The sequence below is a fragment of the Synchiropus splendidus genome, chromosome 11, assembly GCF_027744825.2.
Source record: "Synchiropus splendidus isolate RoL2022-P1 chromosome 11, RoL_Sspl_1.0, whole genome shotgun sequence".
Lineage (NCBI taxonomy): Eukaryota > Metazoa > Chordata > Actinopteri > Syngnathiformes > Callionymidae > Synchiropus > Synchiropus splendidus.
In genome coordinates, this window is record NC_071344.1 from 17915661 (window position 1) to 17934343 (window position 18683).

Genomic DNA, 18683 nt, shown 5'->3' on the forward strand with positions numbered 1-18683 from the left:
CAAACAAACAAATCCACTTAATGAATATTCAGCATCAAATGAAGCAATAAATAAAGCTGCACCAAAATTGCAAATATTCGGATTTAATTATACTTAAAACACTTACTGAGGTATAAACCCTTCCACCTACATCCCATTTTTCTGTCTTTTTGTGTCATTTGTATCATTATTACTATTATTATTATATGTGCTTTCTCGACGTTTCAAATTTAGGGTGCTTTTCCCCTCCACACCAGCAGATGGCGACATTGCTACTTATATTGACGTCATAGGTGAAAGGTTACCACCCTGACAGCGCCACATGTATTTTGTTTTTGCTCCATCGTAACTGCAGGATTAACTTCGGTGTCTCGACTGGTAAGTTGTATAATGTGTTTACACTTCATTAAAACATGTGCGTAGTAGTTTAAAGACGATTGTCAGATAGCTGTAAACATATCACGTAGTTCGTAGTAGTTCGTCCTTCTGCCTCTTGGTTCGGATTGTACGAGGATTTCTTGAGCTACAGAAAGTGTGATTCCAGCTGCCACGATAGGTGAAAGAGGCCGGTAGAACTGAGGCTAAATGCTAACAGAGCCTTCGTTTTACTGCCCTACTTAGTCCTCCTCCTTCACCCGTTTCATCATTCTGGTCTCATCTTCACGAGCTCATCCTCTACATCCATGACCCTCATTGGTTGTCTTCCTCTTCTCCCTATTCCTGGGAGCTCCATCTTCAACATTTCTTCTCCATATGATATGAAACTTATCTCTTTGAGTTTTCTTGATCTCGCGTGTAGGTTTTTCCTGCTCATGCTGAGGAAGGATGAGGAACCTGAAGTTGCTCAGGAGCCTGCGCAGCTCTGAGCTGCAGAGTCCAGGAGCTCCTCAGTGTTTAGCTGTCCGGGTGGACACTGGAACCCTGCTCGTCGCCTCGCAGTACTCCATCTCTGAGTTCAACCCTCACACTGGCCAGGTGAGACGGCTGAAGTCATGGGAAGCTTCTCTGTGCAAGTCTGACCCACTGGTTCCTGCAGGTGGTGAGTGAAGCCTCTCTGACAGCCAGCGAGTTCCTCCCTGAAGATGGTTCCGGGGTGGTGGTGGGACTTCAGGACCTCGCCGAACTGGAGTCCGCCTGTTTAGCCACGGCCGGTGGTGACGTCCTCCTCTTCAACTTCAACACCTGTCAGGTGGGCGAAGGACGAGCGTGTTCTCACGTCTCACTGCGGAGTTCTTCTGACCGAAGTTGTGTCTGGTGCTGCTCAGCTGGAGTGTGTGGGCAGCGTGGACAGCGGCCTCACGTCCATGAGCTGGAGTCCTGATGAAGAGCTGGTGGTTCTCACCACAGGTCGGTGACTCAAGGTCAAACTGACGCTCAGGTGCTGAGTCAGCGTGCTTCTGTCTGAAGGTCAGGAGTCCATCATTATGATGACCAAACACTTCGAGCCCATCACTGAAGTCAGCATCCACCAGGACGACTTTGGAGAAGGTAAGAGGAGGAAGCAGCTGCTTCAGAAAGCTGAGAGCTTCACATGTTAGTTCAGAGAGACTCCTGTCTTCTAACGTGAGAAAACAGAAGTCATGAATGTGTGACTGTCTCACCCATTATGGTAGACAGACAAGTCTAGCAACAACAGATATTCTGGAAGTGAGGCACAGAGACATTTATTACAGACTGTCAGATGAAGCTTGTGAGGTCCCGAGGTCACATGACTCTTGCGTACCTGTGGTTCCAGGGAAGTTCATCACAGTGGGCTGGGGAAAGAAGGAGACACAGTTCCATGGTTCCGAGGGGAAACAGGCGGCTCAGCGGAAGATCCAGGTCTGGGAGTCACCTCTGAGCATTCGGTCGAACCTGAAGGTTCTAACCTCGATGGTCCTCTGCAGGAGGTGAAGCCCGCTCCGGACTGGGATGACGGGCGGCCCAGGGTCACCTGGAGAGGAGACGGTCAGCTGTTTGCCGTCAGCGTGGTCTGTCCTCAGACCGGCGCCCGGAAGGTTCGAGTCTGGAACAGAGAGGGGGTCCTGCAGGCCACCAGTGAACCTGTCAGTGGGCTGGAGCAGTCGCTGTGCTGGAAGTAAGTGACCACTGCAGTTGAGATGATCTGTGGAGGAGTTAAGGTTTTCCTCTGCTGCTGCAGGCCGTCGGGTAGCGTGCTGGCGAGCACGCAGCGCCACCCCAACAAGTACAGCGTGGTGTTCATGGAGAAGAACGGGCTGCTGCACGGAGACTTCACACTGCCCTGCAGCCAGGCCAGAGTAGGTCCGGTGCTGGGGAGCGTGGCTGAGCCCATGTCTTCTGATGATTTGACTGCTTTCAGGTGAAGGAGCTGATGTGGAACAGCGACTCGACCGTGTTAGCCGTGTGGGTGGAGGACACCAAGGAGGGACCCGTCAGCACTTGCTGTGAGTTCATCTCGTGCCCCTCTGGAGCCAGAAGTTCAGGAGCTCGGCTGATCCGAGCGGAATGTTCTCCTCTTGTGAGCAGTGCAGCTGTGGATGGTGGGAAACTACCACTGGTACCTGAAGCAGACTCTAGACTTTGGCTGCGACCCTCTGAAGGCCCCCGTCAGTGTGAGCTGGGACCCAGAGCGCCCCCTACGTCTTCACGTGGTGACCCGCGGCTGGACCTGCGTCTCCTACGACTGGGGGTGGAGCACAGAGAGGAGTCCGGGGCGGGATGCCAGCGACCTCGCCAACGTGGCCGTGATCAACGGGGGTGAGTGGAGCTTGTGGAGGTGGCGACTCAGGAAGACGAGGTGGTGATCACAACGTCCTCCTCAGATAAGGTCCTGGTGACCACCTTCAGGCGCGGCATGGTTCCTCCGCCCATGTGTTCCTTCCAGCTGCAGCTGACCTCACCAGTCAACCAGGTGACCTTCCTCCATAAAGCTGAGAAGACCAATCAGCTCGCTGCGTTCACATCTGGTGGACTTCTGTCCATCTACAGCCAAGGTGTGTTTCCATGACAACCGCCCTGCGTGAGCGCAACTGTGGTCTGAGTGTTTGTCGTGAGCAGGTTCAGGAGAGCAGCCGGATCAAGGAGCTGATGGATTCAGGACAACGTCTCCAGCTCTTGTGCTCCAGAAGACCTTCAGGTAACAAACTTGAAACTTGTTTTTGTTCACACCGCGATGCTTTTCTTTCACTTGCAGAGTCGCTGTCGACCAGCAGGAGCCGCTAGAGCTCCGTCAGCTTCTGTGGCTGCGGGAGGAACAGTTCGTGGGCGTCAGACCGGGTCAACTGCCGGGCTCATCCACTCTGCTGGTGCTTGGTCCAGCTGAGGACACCTCAGAGGAACTCTGTGTGAGGTGAAGCAGCCTGCTGTCTGACTCCATCATTCATTATCAGACCACCTTCATCATCATCATCATCATCATCATCATTGTCATCATCATCATCACCACCTTCATCATCATCATTTGCATCTCCATCATCATCACTGCCGTCACCACCTTCATCTTCATCTTTGTCATCATCACTGTCACCATCTTCATCATCATCACCATCACTGTCTGAGTGATTCTACTGTCCAGGTCGGAGGTGGACGTGGACGGAGTGGTGGTCAGCATGGTTCACTGCTCTCAGACCAGCACCGTGGCTCTTCAGCTGGAGAATGGAGAACTTAAGAAACTGCTGTGGGGTCAGTCAGTCGTCTCCACGGTCCCACTCACTCACATGGACAGCCACTTACACTGGTGATGTTCCTCCAGACTGTCCCAGACCTTCAGTGAGCCCCTGGCAGGACTCCAGCGGCTGCAGAGTCAACTTCCCCGTTCCCTGTGTGCAGACGGCACTCTGCAGCATCCAGGGCGAGGTGAGCCTCCTCAGTATCTCCTCCACGTTAGAGCTCCTCTGTGCTCCTCCTCCTCCTCTGATGATGATGATGGAAGGCTATTGTGTTCAGGAGCACCTGCTGGGTCTGACGGACAGATCCCACCTGTTCGCTGGAGACACGGAGGTGAGCGGTTCCCTCCTTCATTCAGGGTGGTGTGACCTCATGAGAGTGACGGAGGTCTGTTCTGTCTCCAGCTGGCGTCCAACGTGTCATCCTTCGCTGTGAGCTGCAACTTCCTGGTCCTCACTACACACGCGCACACGTGCCGCTGCCTGGACTTGAGCACGCTCAGTCTCAAAGGTAGTTTATACCCAGAGGCGGTCTCCACGGCAACGGGTGTGACCATCGGAACTGTTTTCCACAGAGCTGCGGGCGGCGCTGACGTCCGACGGAGGTCAGACGGACGAGACGCTGCGGCGCGTGGAGCGAGGATCCAGGATCGTCACTGTGGTTCCTCAGGACACCAGAGTGGTCCTGCAGGTCAGAGCGACCAGCCGGACCCTTGAGGACTGACAGAAACTCAGACTAGTGTTTGTGTGCAGATGCCTCGTGGGAACTTGGAGACGGTTCATCACAGAGCTCTGGTCCTGGCTCAGCTCAGGATGTGGCTGGACGCGTGAGTTTCACCCTCCACTCTGAGTTCCAAGCTTCAGTGACAGGATGGTCTTGTCTTCTATTCACAGCTTGAAGTTCAGAGAAGCCTTCGAGTGCATGCGGAAGCTGAGAGTGGACCTGAACCTCATCTACGACCACAACCCCAAGGTCTGCCCCGACAGAAACACACAGACCTCATATAGGGGCTGGGGGCGCCGCCCTTCCTTCACTGGAATTAGAAGTGACCTGCACCAAAAGTGATTTTTAAATGCAGCCAGAGAGTAACGTAGTACACATGCCAGACCTATAGGTGGCAGTGTAAGTCGCTCACATTGCCACATTAGCACAACAATCCCAGTGTGTGCAGTCGTTTCAACCCAGGCAAACTAGAATGGAACTACTTGTTAACTTTTTAAAAAGAGGTAAACTCATATTTTTGATAAAACTATTTTAACCTGAAACCTGATGGGCTAATTCAGTAAATAATTTGACCAATAGTTTAACAGTTAGTTAGTTTAATTAGTTCAATAAAAAATATTTTACAAGAAAACTGAATACGCTATGATACAAGAAAAATGATTTCCAATTGATTCCAATCGTAGTTATTGAAAGTGTCTAAAAACATTTAGTTTATAAGTTATAAATTGATAATTAAAATCATACCGCAAAAATTAATAAACGTGATTATTTTAATATAAAAATACAAAATTAACTCTTCACTTTATTGTTATATTTTGTTGTCGTTGGAAGTGGTTTGGCAGCTGAGTTTGTTGTTCATTGTTGTGTTGCACGCTTGCAGGTTTTCCTGGAGAACACTGAGGCCTTCCTCACCCAGCTGGACTCCATCACCTCCATCAACCTCTTCCTCACCGAGCTCAAGTAAGACTGGCGCGCTGCGCTCGGCTGCTCACCCCTGACCTCCACCGTCTCTCTGCAGGGAGGACGACACCACCCTGGGCATGTACCCGCGTCCCCAGGGGGCCGCCGTCCCGCCCAGGGTCGGACCCGGCCTGAAGAAAGTGGACCTGGTTTGCGACTCTCTGCGGACCACCATGGAATCTATGGATCCCGACAAGTCAGTGACGCCCCTTGGTTCTGACCGGAACCGGGTCCAAACTCTCTCTGCTCTGGTCCAGGTTCTGTCTGTCCATCCTGACCGCTCACGTGAAGAAGACGGTTCCAGAGCTGGAGGTGGCACTGCAGAAGGTCCACGAGCTTCGAGGTGAGGCGCTCCTGCTCCGATCGGGTCCCATCAGAACCTGAACTCTGCGGTCACCCCCAGCCCACCCTCCGACCCGACCTGGAGCCGTGAGCGCCGAGGAGGCGCTGAAGTATCTCCTGTTCCTCGTCAATGTCAACGACCTGTACGAGTACTCGCTGGGCACGTACGACTTTGACCTGGTGCTGATGGTGGCCGAGAAGTCGCAGAAGGTCTGCAGGTCAGTCCCTGAGCTCCAGCACAGTGCCACTGACCCTCTGATGCTGCAGGACCCCAAAGAGTACCTGCCCTTCCTGAACACGCTGAAGACCCTGGAGCAGAACTACCAGCGCTACACCATCGACAAGCACCTCAAGCGCTACAGGAAAGCTCTGAGCCACATCAGCAAGTGCGGTGAGGAAGACACCGCCGACACGTTCCACTCAATATCACTGCAGCTTCTCAGTTTCATAAACCAAATTCACACTGGACATACCACGCGCCACTGCTGTCCCTCAGTGCTGACCAGTGCTCCCATCTGGCTTGTCTCCTTCAGGGGACGGGCACTTCCTGGAGGCTCTGCAGCTGGTGAAGGACCAGAAGCTCTACGCTGAAGCTCTGAGGATCTACGGCGGCGACGCCTCGCACTACAAGGTACCAGCGGTGGGCAGCGTTGGTGTCCCACCCTCATGCTGTCCCGCTCACAGACGCTGAGCTGCGCCTACGCCGAGCACCTGGTGGAGCAGCAGCAGGTGGAGCAGGCCGGCCTGTTGCTATGGCGATGTGGAGAGCTGATGGTGGCGCTGCAGGCCTTCACCGGCTGCTCCAGCTGGAGGAACGCCGTGTGTGTGGCGCAGGAGATGAAGCTGCCACCAGAGCAGGTGTCTCTGCTGGCCAGAGATCTGGCAGGTAACTGATGACGTCTGAGCGGTCACGTGAATACTCACGGCGACCGCCAGGTGGCGCTTTATTTTACAGCGACAACAGTCATTTCACCCTGATTATGAAATGTAACATCATTTTAAATGTTAAAGCTCAGAGATCAACATGTCGATGTGTAGCAGAGAGCTAACCAGATTAGCAAAATGAGTATTTGTTGATAACAACCATCAACTGAATGTATTTTCTTTTTGAAATGAACTTTTTTCTTGTTTTATTTATTTATTTATTTATTTTTATTTTATTCTTTCAGAGAAGTTGATGGAACAACGACGGTATTCTGAAGCAGCTCTGCTGTTGGACCAATACGCCAAAGTAAGTGTGAAAAACAGTCAGTTGTGTTTTAATTGACTGACAAGGGCAAATACTTATATTAATTCTTATATTAAAATGTAACTAATTGTAAACACTGATGTTATGTTAAGTATGAATAATAAATGTGTTCAGTAAATTCTGCTACATTTATTGGTACAGTTTTATTTCCTGTGTTTTAGACTTGAGACCACACAGGGGCGCAATCTGATTTCAGTTCAGTCAGTTCAGTTCTGAGTGACAATAACTTCATCACAAGTTTACAGTTGAGCTCCAACACGGCGGCTGCTGTGGCACACCTCAGTGTTCTTCTGGGCCCCTGTTTGGACTCGAGGGTCTGTTCAGAGTGTCCGGGGCAGACTCGTCCCAGCAGCCATCTTGTGTCTTCAGATGTGAGGTTAAATCTGGTCAGTAAAGCGGATGAAACTGTGTCCCTGCAGGACTGTGAGGAGGCCATCTTGGCTCTGATCACTGGTGCAGCCTGGGAGGAAGCTCTCCGTCTGGTAAAGACTCAGAACCTGCGCCTTTGTTTGGTTGTGTTTTTCATCTTCCTCTCCGTCCTCAGATCCACATGCACGACCGCCAGGACATCAGCGAGACCAACCTGAAGCCCTCCCTGCTGGAGGGTGAGCGTCCGGCGGTCCGCTCGGGTCCGACGCCAAACTGATCTTTGGTTCTGTCCACAGCCGTCGTCACACAGACGCAGTTCCTGGAGACGCAGACGTCCACCTTCACGCGCCACAGAACCCGACTGGCGCTGGTCCGCGAGCAGAAGGAGAAGGCCCGACTCAACATGCTGGGTGAGGGTCACGACCTTTGTTGATGTTGAGTGTGATAGTGTGGTCGCTATGACGACTAGACTCTCCCCCAGACGACGACGCTCCGGACTGTCCCGACGCCGAACTGTACTCTGAGGCCAGCAGTGTGATGAGCGGCACCAAGTACTCGCACAGCAACTCGCGCATCTCCTCGTAAGACACATTACACCGGCGAGCACGATGAGAGGCTGCATGTGTTGACCTTCATCCTCTGCTGCGGCTGCAGGAGGAGCTCGAAGAACCGACGGAAGGCAGAGAGGAAGAAGCTGAGCCTGAAGGAGGGAGGTCCTCTGGAGGACCGAGCCCTGATGTTCGCTCTGGGTGAGATCATCAGCAACGTGGACAAGATGAGAGGTAACAACCACGGGGGAGGGGGCAGCAGAGAGGCCCAGGCAGGTTTATTGAGGAGTTTTGTGTCCACAGAGGAGGTCCACTCGCTCCTGAGGACTCTGGTCCTCTTCCAGTTCGACCGTCAGGCCGAGAAGCTCCAGCAGCTGTACGGGGAAGCGCTGAAGACGATGGAGGCGGCGATCCCCGAGGTCTGGCCCGAAGGTGCCGGCAAACAAGCGCCGGTAAACATTCTGATTTATAACTGGATCAAAGAACATGAAGTCTGGAAGCCAGTCTGTCAGAATAGTAAGTTTGTAAGCACCGCGAGATGAGGGAAGTGCTGATCCGGCTTCTAATCCGAACCTTCAGCCTGTTCCCACCCTGTCAGTCACAGAGGTTGCTAACTTGCCTGGCTGCAGACGTAAATAAAAGTTTCCAGAAGAAAAAGACAGAAATTTGACTGTTGCTACATCAGTTTTTGGATTAAACGTTCACCCCCAAAAAATCAATTTTTAACTGTCTAAAAGTGAGAAAAAGATAGTTAACCTTGAAAAAGAAATGGGTGAAAGGTCCAATAAACATGTAAAAGAAGAATCAATTTTTGGAGAGGAGAAACCAAATGGAGTCGGAGGACCTCAACAATCGCAAACTGACAAAAAGTCTGTCTTTGAGAACCAAAATGTGGAGCCGTGTTGACCCTCGTGAACGTTCCTTTCTGCAGCTGACTGGACCTCAGTCCACGGCCAACAGCATCGCAGCGTCCCTCCAGCAGCAGCAGCAGCAGCAGCAGCAGCAGCAGCAGCAGCAGCAGCCTGCTCAAGGTCAGAGTCTCCTCACAGACTCTCATGTGTTACCTTCAGTCAACAGAGCAGGGACGATGCCTTCAGGTGCTGTCAGAAACCTAGGCATTTCTGGACGAAGCAAGTTCATGAGCAAGCTCTCATTTCCAGACAGCTCCTGAATGCACCATCCCTGACTAGTTTGGAGAACAATAGTGTCAGATTTATTCACGACTTTAATATATGCGAGACAATGGACTCTCAAACGTTTGTGTTCACAGACGCCGACGTGCCGACTCCACCGAAGATGAGGAGCTCTGTCAGATGGAAGCTCGTCGTCCTGCAGTAGCTTTGTTGCATGTGTGTCGTAATAAAGGTGGTTTCTAGTACAGAGTTTGTCCTTCGCTTCTTGCTTCAGCTGACCCTGTCATGTGACGTCCACATGAGCAGTGACGCTTTGTTTGACTTCCTTCCTGTGACTCACTTTCCATCTGCCGACTCATTTTCCTGGAACTGACCCAGGTGTGTAGGATTCCATCAGTGAGTCCTTGAGTTAGACTCATTGACTCCATAACATCTTGAGAGTCACTTGAGTGTGTGGGATTCATCCACTAAAAGATTAAAATCATTTTCTGACTGGAGTTGCTGAGACTCACCTGGATGTTGGACTTATTTTTTTTCGTGTTGGACTTATTTTTTTTCAAGGATTTATTAGATTTGAAGGTTGTACTGCAGGACTCACTTGTTCTTCAGACATACTGACGTCTTGACTCACAGGGACTTAGACGTGGGATTCAGTGTTGAATGAGTCTGGTTTTCCTCCTGTCTGCCAACTAGAGTCATTCACATGTGTTCCATTCAGCGAGTCCTTAGTGAGTTAACATCTTAAGTAACTCAAGTGTGAAGGATTCCTCCAGCAAATGATCCAAATATGTTTTTGTCTAGCGCCTGGAGTCAGTGAGACTCAGAGACTTGATCTAGAGGACTCACATGAATCATAATTATATCATCTCAAACTCACTAGCATCTTGACTCATTGGGGCTCAGTCAGAGGTGTGGGATTCTGTTGTGGTTTCCTTCCTGGCAATGCAAGTCAGGAGGACTCACTGTGGTGTGAGTCACTAAGGAGAACACAAGTGTTTTCTGCGGGAGGGAGCCCTCTGGTGGACCAACTTGAAATTGGCTAATTGTGCTGCCAGCATGGAGACCGACTCGGGGGTTAGTGTCCAAACACTGCTGAGATTTTGATTCATCTTGAATGTTTCCGTCGTCGTGTGGACGCAGCCCGAGGAGGTCGGTCGCCCGATCATCTCATCTTCTTGGTGGCGGCTCGTCTCTGGTTGATAGCTTTGGTGGTGACGCGGAGTTTGCGCAGGCGCAGCTGTCGCAGCCGCAGCTGCAGGTCTTTGGGCGCCTTCCCTTTCTTCAGCAGCAGAGTCTGTTTGGGCGTCCTGGTGAGCCGGAAGTCGCAGATGGTGGGGAAGTGGTCGTACATGACCTGGCAGGTCCGGGAGGACGGCAGGTAGCCCTCGGCGCTCGCCGTCACTCTGTACTCGCCAGGATTCAGCAGCCGCCAGTAGTCGCCCCCAGCAGCTGCGCAGAGCAACAGGAAGTAGATGGTGGAGCACGCAGACGTCGACGGAAGACTCACCCGAGCGAATGTGGTGGTCGATGTCGTCCACTTTGACCACGGCGTCGGGGATTCCAGCCTCCGAGTCTCTGTCCCGGATCACCCCTTTGATCCCTCGATGGACCTGCGACACGCAGCTGCTGAGTGGGAACGGCAGCGTGTCCTCGGGGGCCTTACCTGCTCCATGTACACCAGCAGAGACTCGCGGTTGTTCTCCCACTCCACAGGAAGCTCGCTGGCGTGAGGGAACTTGTCACATGACAGTTCCACCGTCACCTCGAAGCAGTTGGTGTGCAGGTAGCTGAAGTCGTTCATACCTGCGGGGACACACTCAGTCGTGACTGGAGTCCGAAGGAAACAGCACTGGAGAAGCGTGTGGTTACAGATTCCCTTTACTGAGGAGTATTTATCTGCTAAAAAGTCTTTCTTGTAAAAAAAAAACTTAATTGTAATTATAAACAAAAATATTTCTAGAAAGTTATATTTTGGTTTTGTTGAAGTAGCATCCAATACATCGACTTGTCAGAACATTATGACCACCTGCCTTCCACCATGTTAGCCAACTTTCATGCGCCGCTCCGTCATTGTTTCTGCAAAGGTGAAGCAGCTAGAGGCAGGTGGTCGTAATGTTATGGTGCGAGACGAATGCCTTCTTACTTCCCGGGACGTTGTGCCAGTCGGCGCCGTTGATGATGTTGTTGTAGCGCAGGAAGTCCTTGTTGTGGCACGGCCGGCGGTCAGGGTTGGACATCACCTGGTTGGTGCTGGCGTACGCCGTCGCCAGCCAGCGGAAGAAGCTTTCGTCTGCGGTGGGCGTGTGCTCGCGTGGCGCCCAGTCCCGGGTCATGTCGTACGGGTACGTCACCACCACCTCGCCGCCGTGGAGGTTCGCGCTGAGGACGAAGGGGATGCTCTGCATCCAGTTGATGACCGCTCGCGTCTCTGACGCCACCTGGAGGTCAAAGCATGTTTTAATACTACCCAGAACTCATGTTGCCTGGAGATGAACATGGAGTTGATAATTAGAAATGAAAGCTAAAATCATAAAAACATTCAGGAGACATTTTTATTTTATTTACTTATTCATTTTGGAAAATAAAAAAAAATTTTTTGGCTGAAGGCACATTTCTTAATTTTATTTTGTTTTATTTTAACGCCTATTTTAAGTTATATATTTTATTGTATAAATTATAGATTCAATTTTATTTTTTCTGAGGTTATTAATTGATTTAGACATTTTTATGTATATTAAAATTTACCAAATGTATACTATTTGTAATTAGTATAGTATTTGTTAACATAATTATTCAGTTTCATAGATCCTGGATTTTTTTTGGGTGATAATATTCTTGGTTGTATTTATTTAAATATGAAGTGTTGTTGCTATTATTATTTTTTCGCTTCCTCTTTTGTACTGATATCAAATAATTTTATTTTTAACATTTCTTGAAATTGATGTCCGTCTTTTTTCACATTTTGATATCAAACCGTCAAGTAACTTTGTTTCTACATTTCCACCATCACTCAACGGACTCACGAAGGCGTCCTCGGAGGTGTACTGCTCCGGGATGGGAAAGTAGTGGTTGATGAGTTTGGAGCGGTCCGTCTCCAGCTCGATGGCGGTCCACATGACCGAGTTGAGGTCGGCGAAGTTGTGGTTCATGTCGATGCCGTCGTAGCTGTAGCGGCCCAGCGCCCAGCCGGACAGCTCGGAGCCCTGCAGAGAGAGAGTTACAGCGGGGACGGAAGGAGCTCGGCGCCTGACGCTCACCTTCTTGTACGCCATCTCGTAGCCGTCCGGGTTCATGGAGGGCAGCAGGTGGATCCGGGTCTGAGTGACCAGCTGCACCACCCGCTGGTTCCCCTGCTTGTACTCCTGACACAAGTACTGCATCAGATTGAGGAGCAGCTCGCGACCCAGAACCTCGTTCCCGTGCATCCCGGCCACGTAGCGGAACTCTGGCTCGCCTGCAGGGGGAGAAAAACCCGCCTGTCAGCAACCAGCGAGGGGGTCTGCATGTGTGTGTGTCCCTGGTTTAGCTATAGATTGGCTTTGTGGGGACCATTTGGCTGGATGACACACGTCCAAACCTCATTTTGAGGATGAAAACTTGAAAAACTGGGTCATTATAACTAAGTTTCATTGTGGTTCAGAGTCCTGGTTGAGGTTAACCATGTGTTTTGGATGGTCAGGTTTCGAGGCTGGGGAAAGGGTTATGGCAATGAGCGGTCCTCATGTGTGGGTAGAACTGGCGGGTCAGAGTAGATCTGAACTAAGACAGCTGATGTGATCTGGCTTCAGAATCCCTCTGTCTCCGCTCCTTCTGAGGCTCTGAGAATGTAACACCTCACTCACACAAGTGTTTATGAGGAGAAGTGGTGCTTCAGAGACTGGTGAATGTGGAGACGGAGCTTCAGTGGGGTCCTGGCTTGAAATGGCATGAAAGAACTGTCAGAGGATGCAACTTCAGCAGAACAGTCTCTGCTCCTCTGACGGAGACTGGTGATGCGTTCACTGACCTGCGCAACATCTGCAGACTTCAGAGTCGCTGGGGCAGCGACAGGCACTCACCCAGCTCGTGCTTCCCTGGGTTGTCAGAAATCTCCATGACGTACAGCTTCAGGCCTTTGTAGCTCTTCCCGATGCTGTAGACGCGCATGATGTCCGGGCACTGCTCGGTCACAGACTTCATCAGCTGGACGAGAGAATGGCGCTTGTTACCCAGAGTGTGTGCTCATCCTGTCATCAGTTGTGGCGCCATGAGTGACACCGTAGCTGCTCCACACATCACCAAGCGTGTGGAATGCAGGGCTCTCCCTCTGCCGCGGGACAACAGACGGCTGATAGTGGCGGCTCAGTGTGAACGCGGCCTCACAGGAGCCAAACCTCCGAAAATATTTGCTCTGGTCAGAGTGGAAACTGACCGCACAGAGGCCCTGTGACCAGCTGGAAATATCCACTCTCAGTCACTGAGGAATGTTTGCCTGGCATGTGCTCGGATTTCCTCCCATTGGTTCTACACTCCAGACGCCATGTTGAGTGTGGGCACCTCACCTTCCTCATCTCTGTGTAGTTGTGGTGTCTGAAGTCCAGCTTGTCCCTGGATTGGGTGGGTTCCGTCTGCCATGGGTTCATGTTCTGTGGATCTTTGAGGAGACAACAGGTTTGAGTTGCCCGGCAGAGAGGACGGATGTGTCTGTCATACCTGGAACCACGCAGCCCAGTACCTCGGCCCGCAGGCACACGCCGCCCTGCGTCCCGTTCTGGTACCAGCTCTGCGGGTTGATGCGGATGTACCGGGCCACGGTGGAGGTGTTGAACAAGGCAAGGACCGGCGTCTCTGCGTCCTGGTTTCCCTCGTACATCTGTGACACACCCCCGAGTTTAGTTAGAGAGCAAAGCCGGAAGACGGAAGGAAAACTGATCTGGAATTACAGCTTCTTTGGTTCCGTTCATGCTCGGCATCCAGACCAGGGAGTCGTTACTGAACTGGACCTTGTAGGTGTGAACCACGTCCCAGCTGTAGGCGACAGTTTTACGATGTTTAGAAGTTGCGATGCTAGCGAAGACCAAGCAGTACCTCCAGATGGAATTGCGGCCCTGCAGGATGACTCCGGTGAAGCGAGTCAGGCGCAAGGCGTCCACCTCCAGCCACTGCTTCGTGTCTCTGTGCTGAGCACACCAGGCTCCGTCGTAGATGTCCCCGTCCTCGATCCCAGACTGCACCGCACACACACGGCACTCAGTGCGCGAAGGTTGGACAGCACCAGCTGTCAACTGTTTCTACCTGGATGTTGAGTCGGCCACGGTGAGGACCAAGACCTCGTCGCTTGTAGGACGACGCCCGCAGCTGCCTGTCTTTGACCTTCAGTGACTCCAAACCCAGCGGCGGACATTCTAGTGGCAGGCGAAAACAGCTGGTGATGGAGAGAAGCTTGGAAAAAAGCTGCAGGGGTTAGTGGTTAGTCTGAGGACAGGAGCAGTGTTTGTCTTCCGATCAAACATGTTTACCAATCTCAGGTTAGTGGAGGCCTTGAGTGCCTTGCTCAAAGGAGATATGCCAGTGTTTCTACTTGAAGAGACATTGTTGGTTCCAAGTGCAACATGAGCAGGAACATTAGTGGAACTTTGAGGCAGAACGTCAGAACCATTCCAGTAGCACCGAGCCACAGCACCATGGTGGTGTTGTTGCTCGCTTCAAAGTTAAGCTCCGCCATCTTTGAGTTTTGAGGAACACGACTCAAGGTTGTACCTAGTATAATGTCACCGTCGCTGCAGTAGGGAGGGACTCAGCAACGATGGAAGCCGGCAGCTCAGCAGCTCAGGAAGAGCAGCTACTTAACTCCATGTAGCAGAGCCATAGGATTTCTGAGCGAGGTGTTGAAGCTTGGGCTGCTTCCAGAAAGAAATGCGGCTCAAACTGTAGCTCGGGACAGACTCTCCTTGTCTGAAGGGTTCAGTCTGGTTCACGCTGCTTCTGCCTGCCAGGCTGAAGATCAAGCTATAGCCTTGCCCCAGAACTCGCAGCAGGTTTAAGGGACAACAGTTGAAACAAAAACAGTCGAAACAAGAGATCAGAGAACCGATAAATGAAGTTTCAGGAAGCGGTGTCCAAGACTCACTGGTTCCCAGACACACAGACATACGACAAGGGCAAGTGATGTACAGGGGGTACACGAGGTCCTTGTGTCGCCAACACATTTGAGTCCAGGAGTGCAATAAAAGTGGAGCTGAGGACCGTGATGAGTGGTTTTCTGAGAAAGGTCCAGCTGCAGCGGTCACGACCTAAGAACGCCCATGTGGGTGTCTTGCAAACGCCGCCATTCCCCTTCCGGTGTGTTTACCGGGATCAGGGGCATTCCATTGCGTACTGGTTGCAGTTGGATAACGTTGGGTTTTCTGGCCCACAATGGCCACAGAACGTTGGGGAGACAGCCATCCAGGGCCTTCTGTACCATCTTTGAAGGGAACAACATGCAGTTTTGGTCTGCAACAGAACCACCCCGAGGAGGCCGCCAAAATGAGATCCATCCCATTAGCCTCGGCTGTATTGTCACAAGGGGCTAGCTAGCTTTTAAAACTGTGGTGGTTGCTACAGGATTTTCTCTGTAGTTCGACCAAAAGGAGGAGATGCTGAAGGTAAAGGCAGCAAGGGGACCAGCCTGGAGGAGACAGTGAGGAAGGTCTGGGGAGGCGGCACAGTTGAATACAACTGCATCCCAGTCAGGCTGCAGGGTGCACGAGAAGAAGCCTTGCTGATATGAGTGTAGACTCCTGGCAGACTACTAGATGCCTCTGGACTACAGCGGATTACACATTAAATGTTAGCACCTGAGCAGAGCTAACATCCATGCTAGCATGGTCTCGCGTGATTTGCTCATCAGCAAGTTGTTTTGGTGTTCCTTCATGGAGAGATTCACGGGAGTCTCTGGGAAAGTCCTCGGAAGCACACAAAACTATTTGCCTCTACAGTGTGAGAAGTCAACAGACCGTACGTTCACCTCCGGCGCAGGGTACCTACGTGGGCCGCCCGGCTCTGATTGGCTCCTTCTGACCGGGGTTTTTTTGACCTTCTGGACAACACTCTTGGGTTTCTTCAGAACCGTGTCTGGTTTCTTGGAGGCTTTGACGCTCCTCACGAGCCTCTTTTCTACAGAATACAGACTGTCTCAGCAGGCAGAGTGAAACAGGCAGATTATAATCTGACTAGTTGGACTGAATCAAGAGGAATCCAGTCGTCATGCCTGAAAAATGCTGCAGGGAACCACAGCTGGAAGTTTCCCTCTCGTATGAGAACATGTTCCTCCAGTGATCAAGTCAGGAGATGGAAAGCTGAAAGCTAGACTCAACTCTACAGATCTAAATGAAGAAACCAGGTAGCAGACGCTCTAACACCAGCGTCCAGTCGGCAGTGTTTTAAAATCATGTTCGCCTCAAGTCCAGCAGACAGGAGGCACCAACAAAACGTGTGAAATATCAAGAATAAATATAATGCTGCTGAATAAAATAATGATGATAGTGTTTGATACAAAATAGAGAATAGGCAGAAATGACTATTAATATAAAAAAAATGAAAAAAAAATCAATAACAATGAAGGAAACACTTCTGCACAGCTCAACTCAGAGCCGGACCTCCTCAGGTGGGGGTCTCCTGGAGGCTTGGCACCAACATCTGGACTCCATCACTGAGGAACACAGGGCTCCCCCAAGGCTCGGACAGCGACTCTGACCGCAGACACGAACAGAGAGCGAGTCTGTGCTGAGTCCGCTGAGCCTCTGAGATTAGAGGATGTGGACCGTTAACCCTTTCAACACACTGGCAGCCGCAGCGACAGTTTCAGTCCGATACTGATCCATCCATCACCCATGATCCGTGATGGACAGGACGCTTTTGACACGTGTTGGGTGAGTTGGAAGTGGCGGGTGAATATTTGCTACCACTGGCAAAAACAACCGGTAACTTAATCCTAATGTTGTTGTTTGACGGTCACTTTTTTCTTTCAGTTTACTCCATTTATTAGAGTCAGCACCAGATTTAGAAAGCAATGTTTTTTTCCTCACTAAAAAGTGTTTTATGAGGCTGTAATTTAATATCAGAAATGTTAGCCATTAGCATTGACGTGATTCTGCCAATCATTTTCTCCTTTACGCTGGGATTGTTTGCGACTTTTTAGCAGGTTTTCTGATTCTTTAAATCGTTTGTCTGAAGTTGATTTTAATTTCCGGCGTTCATTTTTTTGGATACATTTCTTGTTTTGTAGATTTTTTCCCCTCTGAAGTCAATAATAGCAGAACAAACCTGTTCTGAGATTCGGTTGAGAATAGTTTTCCACAAACCTCGCCACTAGCAACGTGGGGGTCGCACTGCTAAGAGACAATTCAGACTTTTCTTTCTAATCTGGACTTTTTCTTCTTGAAAAGATATCTGCTTTTCTTCACTCCATTTTTTAAAAGATTTTTTCTTCCACGCAAAATACAGAAGCTTATCACAATGGTGTTAATTGCCTAATAATATTAAGCTTTTCTCTGCTTTCTTTTACCTTCTTATGTTCAATGAGCTTTTTTCGTAATGTTGTATTTTTCTTTAAGTGAACCAAGTTCAAATGACGGAACCTTGGCGCCAACAACACACATCTTACAGTGCGTTATAACCCTATAGACAGATGCCGAGGAGTTCAACAGTATCACCTGTGGAGTTGTGCCTCTGATGTCAAACCGCTCACATCCCTCACTGGTCCAAGCCTTTCCTCATGGCAACAATGAGAGCAGACCCAGACTCACCCAGCTGGACTGGTCCCTCGCCTTCCTCACTCCTGGGAAGGTCACCAGCAGCTCCTTCCACAGGTCTCCGAGTTGTTCTTGGAGTGTCTGTTGTAGAGCGGCTGCAGTTCTCAGCACTGCTTCCACTCACCGGTGAAGAAGCTGCAGGAGTGACGCCATCATCTGCTGAAATAAAGACCAGGGATCCGCAGATGAGGAGTGACAGCAGGGTGAAGTGCTCAGCCATGGTGCAGGAGCGACTCTCACGGTCCGCAGACTCGCTGACCTGCTGCTCTGATCCTCTGTGAAGCAGGCAGCCGCCGCAACTGCTTCCTGTCAGGAAACACACAATAAGAGAGGAGCAAGCGGCTCCTGGAAGAGAGAGGCGGAAGATGTCCGGACAGTTGAATGAGGTTTGTCAATCGATGAACACCTCGGTTAATCCCATGAAAGCTTTAAAAGAGTTAAAAATGCTCTAAATGTAACTTAAAGATGCGTGTTCTCAACACCAGAGTGGTGTTCAGTGATTCTGAGGTTATTCTAAAGAATGTTCTTGACACTATTATGGTGGGTTGTTTGAGTAAACAATTGTCTCTCTTTTGAGTTACATTTACAGCAGATACACAATGTGGGATTAATTTGCCATTAATCGCGAGTTGCATCTGCTTCAGTGCAATATACACAATTTAATAAAGTTTCTCTGATTCTGATTAACATAAAAAATGTTTTCTATTTACCCTCCTAATTTGAATTTCAACGTTCATATATATATATATATATATAATATCAAAACATATTTAACCTCTGGACCTTTAATTTGAAAAGACTATCGGCAGAAACGCCACGGGTTAGGACCATGTTTGCTGACATCTAGTGGACAAACAGTCTTACTACGTTACGTAAACTCGCTAGCGAGCTCATAACTCTGAACCGTCACGCATGATCCACTAAAACGGCACAAACGTTGCTCCTGGATTCAAACTAGCTCTGTGGTTTTACTGGATCC

At 50.4% G+C, this 18683-nt stretch overlaps 2 protein-coding genes across 2 annotated transcripts; one reads left to right on the forward strand and one right to left on the reverse strand.

Moving 5' to 3' along the window:
• Positions 1-261: 261 nt before the first annotated feature.
• Positions 262-9183, forward strand: elp1 (elongator acetyltransferase complex subunit 1). Its single transcript, XM_053879264.1, has 36 exons — positions 262-357; positions 779-954; positions 1016-1168; positions 1245-1326; positions 1387-1467; positions 1715-1800; positions 1866-2056; positions 2120-2237; positions 2300-2384; positions 2467-2697; positions 2763-2933; positions 2998-3076; positions 3134-3289; positions 3515-3621; positions 3692-3795; positions 3886-3939; positions 4011-4116; positions 4181-4296; positions 4359-4432; positions 4500-4578; positions 5210-5289; positions 5348-5485; positions 5547-5632; positions 5693-5841; positions 5899-6022; positions 6165-6262; positions 6316-6517; positions 6801-6862; positions 7300-7362; positions 7425-7485; positions 7546-7659; positions 7731-7830; positions 7904-8031; positions 8101-8249; positions 8729-8828; positions 9068-9183. The coding sequence occupies exons 2-36, from the start codon at positions 805-807 to the stop codon at positions 9133-9135; spliced, it is 3945 nt and encodes a 1314-aa protein (XP_053735239.1). The 5' UTR covers positions 262-357; positions 779-804; the 3' UTR covers positions 9136-9183.
• LOC128767311 (probable carboxypeptidase X1) lies at positions 8978-18231 on the reverse strand. Its single transcript, XM_053879265.1, has 13 exons — positions 17699-18231; positions 14205-14314; positions 13998-14137; positions 13853-13937; positions 13623-13782; positions 13472-13563; positions 12989-13112; positions 12188-12384; positions 11954-12133; positions 11074-11368; positions 10594-10733; positions 10438-10540; positions 8978-10379 (listed from the first exon to the last, which is right to left on the reverse strand). Exons 1-13 carry the CDS (start codon positions 17922-17924, stop codon positions 10093-10095), a joined length of 2139 nt encoding a protein of 712 aa, XP_053735240.1. The 5' UTR covers positions 17925-18231; the 3' UTR covers positions 8978-10092.
• Between the last annotated feature and the right edge of the window lie 452 nt (positions 18232-18683).